General features: G+C 39.2%; 1 protein-coding gene across 1 annotated transcript in view; it reads right to left on the bottom strand.

Moving 5' to 3' along the window:
- The window catches only part of kmt2cb (lysine (K)-specific methyltransferase 2Cb), a gene marked incomplete at its 5' end in the record, with an annotated part of 53,729 nt that extends 46,989 nt beyond the window's left edge, over positions 1-6,740 (bottom strand). The window contains one exon of the mRNA XM_079220670.1: positions 6,550-6,740. Within this exon, the coding sequence (XP_079076796.1) occupies positions 6,550-6,740 (191 nt within the window). The remainder of the gene's footprint in view (positions 1-6,549) is intronic.
- Between the last annotated feature and the right edge of the window lie 5,283 nt (positions 6,741-12,023).

Raw genomic sequence — 12,023 nt, 5'->3', positions numbered from 1 at the left:
TCCCTCGAGCGGTGACGACTGATTAGAGTTTAACTGAACATGCTCCCGTTGAAATTCAAATCGGAGTACAGACATTACTTATAATCTGTAATTTAAAACAGCAAAAATCCCACACACACACACACACACACACACACACACACACACACACACACACACACACACACACACACACACACACACACACACACACACACACACACACACACGTCGGATTCATTTAGGGCTGTGATGTATACCATTATTAATGCAAAAATCTACTTCTGGTGTTTTCAAGGAACGATCATGGATAGGTACAAAAACAACCTTACTGTTAAGGATTAGTCCCAGGGGAATATAATTACTAAGGATAACACATACTTCGGTAAATCTCTGAATGTTTAAGCAGTAAAAAAAACAAAAAAAACATCTAAAACATTATATGTAATCGACAGCTACTCTGTTGACAGCAAGCTACTGTAACCAATTTGTGTGTTGAAGAAGGCACTTTGAACATCTGTTTTGATTTATCTAGAGAAATAAATTACAAGCGTCACCTCTGGGTACGTACGCACGTACATTAGTGATGTGATGGTTATGGTTTGAAAACAGCGGGTTTGTGAGAAGGTCAGTCCTCTATTAATCTCCTAGTTCAAAAATATTTCTTCATTAGCAACCTGCAAGATCCTCATATTCAAAAAAATGTAAAGGCGTGTTTGTGACTATAAAGTACAAACCCAATGTTTTCTCTGAAGATTTTTTATTTAATTCAAACAATTTATTTCGTAGATAGTACGACTCGAGACTACTCAAGATGCTGCCTGTCACTCGACCAGGTAATGATACTGCGCAGTACAAATTACATTGTTGCTAACAATTGTACAAGTACCTAACTCTGTTAAACACAGTGAAGACGTCCAAAATGGCACAGTGCACCATGTGAACCAAATAAAAAGTGTTATTAGAATTATGAAGCGTACAACTATCTACAAACAGGCATGTGCAAAACATAATATTGAAACCATATCAGCACTAGTAACAGAATCGATTACAAACAACATATCGTTGTGTTGGTGCGTTGCAAGAACTGGCTTCTAGTCTACGCTATTCCCCTGGAGAACAAGATGCAACAAAAAAAACATAAGACTTTTCGCATTATGTTTAAGAAGCTTTGTCCAGCTGTGCTCCGTTAAAATATATTCCTACCACACGATTTATCAAGCAAGTGAACCTTGGGGAAAGCTTTAAACCAAATTACATGTTTTAATTTTTGTTGTCATTGCACCGTGCAGCTATAGTTTGCAAGTAACAACGCAAGTATTGGTTTAGAACAGCGCGTTGGTAAATACTCGCTATTAGAGAGATTGGATTGAGATCTAAAGCTAAAAAAAACTTGATCAGGATATCCCATCTCCTGTGTCTCCCTCCTGTTCAGTGACCCAAAAATATCTCATTACTGCTCCTGTTTAAAATGTTCTCTTTGGAGTGCCCAGTTAAATGTAATGTTAGCCTTTTCCCACACTTCTCTGTGTCATCTCTTAACAGACCTGATCATGGTTTTAAAAGGAAGAAATTGAAAATGTTGCCATTGAGAAAAAAAGTGCAAACCTTCCCATATCTTACTGAATGTGCCATGTCAGCAAATCAGAGAACCAAGTCTACATTTCCAACCATATGCCTCTGTGCCAACTCATACAGTCGCACACACACTCACGCACGCACGCACACGCATGCACACGCATGCACACCAGCCCCCTCCCTCCTCTGACATACAGTATGGGTAGATCTGTCAGTGTCAGCATCCTCCAATGGGAGCTCTGTTAAACTAATCTTGGAAGCGCCATGTGGAAGAAATAATTGTTGTGGATACAAATTAAATAGCAACATCAATTGTTAGCATGCTAAGTGGGTAGAGAAAATGCAGGCCAAATGAGAGCAGCATGTCTCATGGGTACTCCGGAGGATACAGGGGGTTGGAAGTGAGGGAGGGATGTGGGGGTAATTTTCAGTGCCACTGGAGAGAAAAATCACAAATGGCTGGATGCCAAATCAACCCCTCCCTCGAAATTACTTCCATGTCAAGATAAGGAACAACCTGAAAAACCGGAGAATGACAGAAGAGGCCTCTAGCAAACCTTGGCTACAAACATAATTACCTATAAGCTTGAGTCGAACAGAAATATCTTAATAAGGGAGAAACTAACGAACAAATTCTGACAGAGAGGTAATTTTTACGGATCAAGCTGAGATTTGTGCATGGCAGAATCTGAATTTATAGAACTCACGAGGAACAAAGAATGATGACAGTAAGAATAATTATTGATGACTTAATGCGATATTAGAAAAGATAAATCTAGAAAAACAGCTTAGTTATTTCTGCACAAACAGTGTCAATATGTGGTAACATACATCATGATAAATCTTCGGCGCAATTTGCTAAACATAGGTCTAGAGATAAAATGTAATTATATACATTTTCGAAACTATACATCAGCTGATCAGCACGACACTAGAGGTCAGAGACATGTAAGGCTGCAGACGGCGATGCACGAGGACCAATCTAACCATGTTTACAGCAGAAGCAGAGCAACAAGCTAAGCCGTACATCCTTTTTGGTCAGAGATCACGCTCAAGTTTCGAGTACCACATCTTCCGTCTCACAGGCTTCTCCTCAACGTGTTCACAGCAAACAATGTTATCGTCTAATACAACATGCAAGTGGGTTTTGAGTCAAGAGGGCAAATCCAAAAGCAGAAATTAGCCGTGTGGGACATTTACATCTATGACCGCAATCTCATATATCACACGCAATATAGTCGGTGACGTCTTAACCATAGACTGCTACATAATATTCAAACGTAATTCTATATATTTTCTCTAAAAGGCATCAAATATCCACATCGAGATCAGCCGTTATTTCCCTGACAAACGTTCAAGACTAACATTCAACCCCATACCATGCACAACTTATCCCCCCCACAGTCCCACCACAGGGAGAAAGGAGAGAGGAAAAAAAAGAAAAAAAAGGTGAAAATAATGCTGTGGAAAGTAGTTCCAGTCAGCAGCGTGCTGCCTGGAAAACCTGAAAAGGAGCGTGCCATTCTGAAATGGACTGACTAGCAGATGGAGCGGGGGCAAATCTAGTAAATTCCAACAACCAGGTCTACAAGAGCAATTTCTGACACATTCTCTTTTGTCACAAGCAAACTGGCTTTTAACACTTAACATTGGTCATTTTAATATTTATACACATACGGCTAATATCCATTGTAAGAGGAAGCCAGTTGGTCTGAACACAAGACTGCGCTATGCAGATAATCAACAGCTCTGTGAAGATGTTTCACTCTCAAGTGTACAGTTGGTGTAGTTTGGTTGCTACACCGCCCAACAGGTAGTTTTAGTCCAGGAGGACCAGGGTCCAATAACCTATTGTGTTGTGACCGATGTGCGAAATTAGGGTGCATTGAATTGGCTGACGAGCTGTGGTACTACCTGAGGTCCATCCACAAAGCTCGGAATATTATTAAGAGTTGGCGGAGGTGCAGTGGATCTGATATTAGATGGAATTGTAGCATCGACATTGAGCTTTAGAACGCTCTGCAACCTTAACAGAACTCAGTTTTCAGACAGAGCAACTACAGTCTTAATTTGGACCATGACAACACTGGATGACCATTATGACACTATAGTAATAATAATAATAATAACTAAGAAGAGATGAAGACAAACACATTTCTGCTTGGTTCTTAACCAGTTCATCAGCATTAAGCGATCAGGGTGTGTACCAGGTCATCTTTCCACTGTGGCATTAACCATCGTCTGGATGCTTGCAGATTAAAACGATCCATTGGGAGCAGGGTATTAAGATTGATTGAGAGGACAGACTAAGGAGAGAGTTAAGAACCTTGCGGGCATTATATTACAGAGCAGCTCTAAGCTGCATTATATGTTGCTCTGGACATCACAAAGAAGCCTTGCACCTTCTACAATGCCTCATGAGAAATGTCTGTGGAAGCTGCTGTGGAACTGTTGAACTCCTCGAGAAGGTCTTCTAATCAAAACTCCAAAAGACATTTTATCCACACTTCGACACCAACTAAATGACCAAAACATGACCCGTTTTGAACAACCAACAGCACTGCACAAATCAACAAATGATCTGTATTTTATCAACATTCAATATTGCCATATATAATACAACTTGGTGATACAAGTTCTCAGATATTAGGCCAAACGTGGTGACTGAGGCCCTTGTTTTGATAGCTTTGATATATTTTAAAGATACTTCTCGATTTGAACTAGAGAGGGGTTGACCTTTTTTGTTTTGAAAATAAACAATCACAGATTATCCAAATTTCCAGAAACCATATTTGCACTATGGCTTAGTTTACCGACAGATGACATTTTTGGGGAAAAATTAAAAAAATGAATAAGCAATAACACATGCCTGCATGTTCTAATTTATAACACTAGCATATGTTGTGGCGACGAGAAACACCATAACGGAAAGCCAGATGACAGATTTTTAAAGCTTGTTTGTAGTCCATTTAACCCAATGGTTAGACTAGTTTGATTAATATTAAAGTTATACATATGATATTTCCTCATTTGTAGTAAAAACTTAAGACGATAGCAAGTACTACTCACCCGTATTTTAAGTGGATACGTCTATGTGATCTTGAGCGCACAGCTGATGGTACGAGACTTGTTTACATGACGTAACGCTTGCCGTTAAGACATGAAGTCTCTCTGCGGCCAAGTTCTCACGCCATTTTTACGGTCGTTTTGAATTATTCCTTGTTGAGCTGATGAAAGCGACGTTGTGCGACTCCTGTCTTGAGGTCCATTCAGACAGCCGCGGTAGTGCTGCTTTTTCTTAAATAAATATATACATATATTTTGTTTTACTATTCATATGTAAGGACTGGGCACGTTAACAGCGTTAATTATTTGATCATGCATTTTTTTTTTTTGCATTGAGAGGGGCTTAATGCTGCCGCACACAGGTGCTGTACTTTAAATCTCTCCCAGACGGCGTAGTTCAGACCTGGGCATCTTACGGCTCTCCCAGTCCGGCCCGCGTGAGGTCAATCAAAAAAGAAAAAGAAATAAATAAAATGCACGCCATAAATGCAATACAACGGCACTGCTTTTACTTTGGAGGCGATTTACATATGCGCGCGGGCGCTTACGCAGCCTCACCAACCGGCTTGTTGCCAACAGACTGAAGCACGTCTTGTTCTGTAGTTTCTGTCCTCAACGAGCACAGAGCGATCACAGGAGCCTTGCGCTGCAGTGTCCAAATCCAATGGCGAACATTAATCCAGAGCGAACATTAATCGTGCGTGCACAAAGCCGCCGCTGACATACCTGTCAGCTGTCCTTCAACCCGACATCAGTGCACTTGTTCAAGCCAACACAGACTGGACTTTTCTCACTGAGTAAGAAAAACTGAACAAGATCAAAAGCACTTATTGCTTTTGTATAAAGTTAATCAATTGCTGGTCTTTAACATACATCTCTAAAAGGTAAGCAACAAACTGAACATGACAAAAGAAGGAGTGGCTTGTCCCTCACAGGGACCCTTACTACTGAACAGACTGTTTATGTTGTTCCCTGATAAAAGACAAATGTTTCTTCTTCAGCATGATATTAAGCTGTTTTACATTAGAATAAAATAGTCTATAACAATATGAAATAAATACAATATTTAATTGAATGACATATATATATATATATATATATATATGATATGTCATATAGAAGCATTACAAAACTCCCTGGAATATATTTATTTGATTTATATACTGTTGTTAACTTGCTATTGCTCCAGAGGGCCTGTTATATTGTTCTGATAACATTACTTTAAAATAAAAGCGTGCAATACAGTTATAGTTTTTACTTCATTATTTGATTTGGCGCATAATGTGATTAATCTCAGAAAAATCATACGATTGATCAGTTAAATTGTGTATGTATGTATGTATATGTATATATATATATATATATATATATATATATATATATATATATATATATATATATTCACATTTAGAATATTAGTTGACAGCTCAACTGGTAACACCGAGTTACACTGGCCCACCAAGTATTGTTGCTACGGTTACCCAACATTTAATATACAGTACAATAATCGATGACAATAACCTAACATACAATAACATGAGCTGATGCAGAAAGGTGGTTAAAAGGCTCACCAGAACCATGATTGATATGTCACCGTCAAATCATTTTAAAGCACACCGGTCTCTTTTATGGGTTATCTACCAGGTTCAATCGTGTCTTACCCGAAATAACGGTGGATTTTTAGAAGGAATTATCTTTCCAAGTGTTTTTCCAAGGGGAGAGTTTTCATAACTCTATGTGTAAAAGTGGGGACAAATTGTAAAAGGACTTGGCACCTGGGCGCAGGACCATTACTTAAATAAATAAAAAAGTCTCAAATAGTACTATTGTTTTAATTCTACTAGAAATTTGTAAATGATCTATGGCGTGAAAAAAACATACAAAATTACTTTGACGGTCCAAAGGTAAAAAAAAAAAAAAGCCTACTTCTTTCTGTTCTTAGACGTGGACGAGGGTGGTGCCTGGGGTAGGGCGACAGCGACAGCAGCATCCTTGCGCGGCCTGCCACGGGGTCGCTTGTCTGCCTGTGGACTTCCTGTGGACGTGGCCCCTACACTGCTGGAGGGCTGTGAAGGTCCCTGGTCAGAGGGTTCCACAGTCTTATCCTCTGATGACATTCTGAAAAAAGAATGTAAAAAAATAAATAAAAAAAGATGAGATTGCGATAGCTGTTATATGGCAGGTGCGCTTGGAAAATCAACCGCAAGAGGAAGATGGTGCTAATTTTCACCTCTATTTTCATACTAGGGGGTGGGCAGAAAAATAAATTCTTAGATGCATCGTGATTCTCCCTTGGACGATTGTGACACGATGCAAAGAACTCAATCGGAAATGTAAAACTCAATTCTTAATGGTATGACCGCCTGTAACAATCCTGAGACAACGGGCTTTCCATTCTTAACTGCTGCCCCTGAACACAACAGGCATAATACACATGCGTCTCGTTTACGTTCCAAACTAAAAAATACTAGCGCCGTTTTGGTGAGGACGGCTGAGCAGCCGAATATAGATACTGGTATGGAAGCATTTCGCCCAACTCAGAAAGGGCGAAGCAAATCACAAAGTAGATTGACACTTTTTTTACAAGGATTTGCGCCCCTACACATTCATTGAGAATCAGAGCTTTCGCTCCATGTTACAACATTCATCTCAACGTTTTTTACGGACACAGTGAGACTCTACAACCGAACCAAAGGCTAAAGTCGTGGAATCAATGAGGAGTTACGTCACCGTAACAGCATTTTTCCTACGAGGATGCTGCTACAGGCCCAATTTCATTTATTTTCTTGTTGGTTCTCTTTGCAATGCTAATAAATGCAACCCTCCAGTTGAATCATCTCTTCTATTTGTTACACATATTTAATTGATAAAAGATAATAGAAGTAAATTCATCTGTTAATGTTGAAGCATTTTAAAAATAGCAGTCAGTAAAAACAAAAAACAAATGTATAACAATTTTTTTGGGATGCATCAAGATTAATTGATCATTGTTTTATAAATCACATTGTAGCCCTCTGAATCATGGAGGTGCCCATAGATTACTGTCTCTATTTCATATTGTTAACAAGCTTTCATGGAGCAGATGGGAAGAAGGGGATGACATGTGATGGGAAGCATTAATTCTCATCCCTCCACATCCTCCGCACCTCTGGGTTTTCCACTTGCTGCAACCGCCTCTGAATGAAAACCCACTACAAACAGCTCAATGGTAAAGAGGTGAATGCTGCCGTTTAGTTACATTTTACAATGAGAAGTGTAATTTAGAGCTAGCATGAGTACACTGGCGACAAAAAAGGAAAACAGATTGAGATTCACTTCATGTGGCAAAAACAATGGTTCGGTGAAACGACAAATATAGCATGAGACGGTTTGGTGACTACCAAAGATTGTTCCATACCATTTAACTGAGGTATCCATTTTCAGTTAAAATATGCAATCAGGGTATCAGCATTGGCTTTCAATTTGCCAATTCATGATAATGTTTCACTGTGAACAACAAATCAGTTGAACTTGACAGGAAGAGAGCTAGCAATGGTGGCAGCCCCGCTAACGGCTAGCAAACGGAGGTTTTGTGCCGTCTCATTATGCGTTTAGGCTCCGTCCAATGAAAATGATTATTGAGCAAATGTAAATTAAAAGTTACTATGATGTACCCAAATGTAATAGTTTAAAATGCAGTTTTGGTGAGAAACTTGAATAAATACAGTTTGAAGGGGATGTTTTCCCAGAAATAAACAATATATATATTAGAGAGGGAATTATGACTCCTTTAACTTCCCAACACTAGCTCTTAGGCGCTTAGAATACATCATTAAAATAATAATGACAAATGTTTTTTTAATCAATAGAAATATTTAGCTCCAAAGACATGTAACAAGAAACATTAGCTTTCCAAACACAATCTTTTATTTCCTTATTTGAATTTTGAGTTGTTACGCAAAAACCACTATAGAAGAATATAACAAAAGGACATTTAGAAATGTTTATGGTTTACACCGACTTCAGATTGACTAGAGCCTTGCAGACCAGCTGCTATAACAAAACAAAAGCAATCTATCTGTCAATATGGATCATCAATGTTCAACAATTGTTATCATTTGCTCCCTTTAATATTTTGTGCCGTGACTCTGATCATTGATACCCAGGTTTTATGATCCGTTGCACCCCAAGTGATGGAAGTGTCGTTGACCAAATGGAGTTATTTTGGTCAAAAGAAACAACAAACCCATGCCCTTTACTCAAAACAAATGTCACTGATTCTATAAATGCTGGGGAAACAAACACATTGTTTTCTTTTCACAATTGAGTTCACCCAGTATGAACTTTGGCACATCCCCAAAAGTCACCCTAGTTTTGGAATATGTAGTACTAATGCTGTATTAAAATATTACAGACTATTCTTCAGAGTAGAAATAATAGGAAAAACACCCCTTATTCCAACGTGTTCACACATTATTCCAAGAATACGAATCAGCCATGACGATGCCCACGCCCCTCAGGAAGTGATACCATTTTTAAACTAATGTATCATTTTTGTTGTAAAGTGTCTTTAGTTTTGCTAATTGACAATCTGATGGTGATGCTGTAGTGTGCTCTATGTTTGAAATGTATTCAAAGATATACCCAACTTTTGTTTAACAGCTGCGACACACAATTTGAAACAAATAGTTGTCCAATGTCCATTGAGCTTGGTTAAACCAGCAAGCATACGACAGATGCCACAGCCGGGTGTCCTGTACCAAATGGTTCAATACAAAAACAGTTACCCATTTGTTAGATTAAGGTTACCAGTTTGTAGCAGTTTGTTAACAAACAAAACCAGATACGATCAAACATTGTATGGCTCCCATCACATCAGCTGATTCGATTTGTGTTAATATTGGATTTTGTTTTGATGCAATCGCCAGCGATGGTGCCCTTCGCAGCCAGTCAGTGTGCTATTGTTGACATGACTATTTATTTTCCCCCAAGTGGAAGATATTGTCGCCATTACAAATTCCTAATATCTCCAACTCTGAAGTTGGAGGCTGATTTGTCACAGTTGAGAAGGACATAAGTCTAATAAGAACATGCATGTGGTCTGGGGCAGTGGTTCAACTGGTCTGGCTGCAGGACTCACCATCACCCGGAATGACAAGCCGCGAGGAAAATTTTCAACTTCTCAATTTGATTTAATGAAAATATGGCGCCGTTTGAAAGTGAGATAGTGTCACAGTATGCCAAACACAAATATTCCCGTTCACGGAATGAAGCGAACTATCACAAATAGTCCGATGTGTAAACTCACGCAAGTACAGTGTGCAGCATTGAGGAGTGTGTGAATATTCAATTCATTTTATTTTATATAGCCCAAGATCACAAATTAAAATGTGCAATATGTAACATAACATCCTGTCCCGGGACCTCACATCAGATCAGGAAAAACTCCCCAAATAAAGATAGTAAAAACCCTTTCACAGGGAAAACAGGAAGAAGCCTTCATAGAGCAACAGAGGAGGATCCTCCTCCCTGGATGGACAGAAGAATAGATGTCATGTGACCAGAATGAATAACGTAACAGAGTTACAACACATTACATCAATATGACTGAAATTGAATAAATTGCACTCTGCCGCATTAAAAAATCCCTTCAAAATAAAAGCACAGGATTTTCTTCTTTTTTTTTCATGTAAAATGACCGTACTGACGGACTGAAAACGGGTCCGCGATTTCATGGCTTTTAAGCCGTCGCGCCTTGAGTTTGACACCAAAAAAAAAAAAAAAAAAAAAAAAATTTGATATGAACGCAAGAGCTGCATGAAACCAGGCAAAGAGCCGCATGCGGCTCGGGAGCCGCGGGTTGGCCAAGCCTGGTTTAAACGATCAAAACCTATTATTGACCACTAGCCATTTCCCATTGGATTTCTTACAGTTTTCGCAATTTCATTGTGAAACACTTCGGTCCTTATGCTGCGTTCACACCAAAAGAGTAGATTACATGCAAAGTGGCGAATGGATACGAACGCAAATTTCTGCCGGGCAGCGCGAATGACGTGGCGCAAAAAAAGACTTGTGTGACGCTTTGTTGCGAAAGCCAATCAGTGTTGAGGTGCTCCGCCCGTCATCACTGCAATCCTGCTGTTGTTGAATCAAACTGGTTACTGGTCAGCCTGAAGTAGCGCTGGAAGCGGCAGTCATTCAGACGCAGTTCCTGGAGGAGTCGGTGAAATCCACCGGGCTGTATGCGGCTACGGAAAAAATTATGAACCCAGACACGAGGGTGTTTGATGTTCTGACATTTGTGGAATTTCCACAACAAGTATAAAACTGAACTAGTGGTTATTTCCATGGTGGATGGCGAAAATGGTAACTGTTTTTACGGAGATAAGCCACAAAGATGAGCCACGCCCCCTTCCCGGCATGAATTTTTCGCAGCGCTTTTGCTGTGAACGCAACATTAGTGTAAATGCTTGGTACTGGAGGTATGAACATCGTTCTACTAAAAGATAGTCCTTCATTTGGCATTTCCATTATGGTGTGGTATAGCTTGTGATTCATATAATGTTCATGTCCAAAACATTCAGTGACCCGTCATACCCTTTAATTATATTTAATCAAGTTTTTGATTTGTTTGTCTGTATGCAAGTTGTCTGTACATGTGATGTACAAAGCGGGTTTGAAAAGTCTGGTTGCCTGCACGTGCGTCTCACAACATCAAGCCTCTCTCAACAAGGCAGTGCACTAAGGCTTTTACTCTGCTGCAGCACAGCAAGTGTGATGCAGTACAGCAATTCTTCTTTATTCCATCACTGAGAGTTTAACAGCTGCATGATAGAAGTTTGTAGCTTCACACAGATTTTTGGGTTTATTTTTGGGGCGGACAGCATTGTCAACAGACTGATAGCTGACTGCAGCTGCTGTTGTTGTGATGCTTTGGCTACAGTGCACATGGTCAATGTAGACACGGACTAAGTTAACAAATGGCTGGTGAGGACATTTAGCAAGCCAATGAACATATTTTTCTTGGCAGTTGGTGTATATTAAAAAAAAAAAAAAAAAGACAGAAAAAGGCAAGAGAATACTAAATATATATTCCTCTCGTGGTCAGCAACATCCAATGGGATGCTCATGTTGGTTTGTTTCTGCTGGACATGAAAGCAAGGAACCGTTTATTGTGTGACCTGTTTGATAAGACCATAGTACTATATCACTATATATGTTTTGAAGAGTTTATTTTGAAATCTTAAAATGGAAATAACTGAAAATGATTGGAAATCAAACATTGGGGAAAATGCAAGATTGTACAGCAACATAAAAGGTTGTATGGTTAATTAAATCTTGTGATGCAGTTTGATAGATGTGAAAATATCAACACAATAGAGCAGAGCTGGGTTGTAATAAAAATGCTCAAATAAATAAAA

Source organism: Taurulus bubalis (assembly GCF_910589615.1).
Source record: "Taurulus bubalis genome assembly, chromosome: 1".
Lineage (NCBI taxonomy): Eukaryota > Metazoa > Chordata > Actinopteri > Perciformes > Cottidae > Taurulus > Taurulus bubalis.
This window is presented reverse-complemented; position numbering and strand designations above follow the sequence as displayed.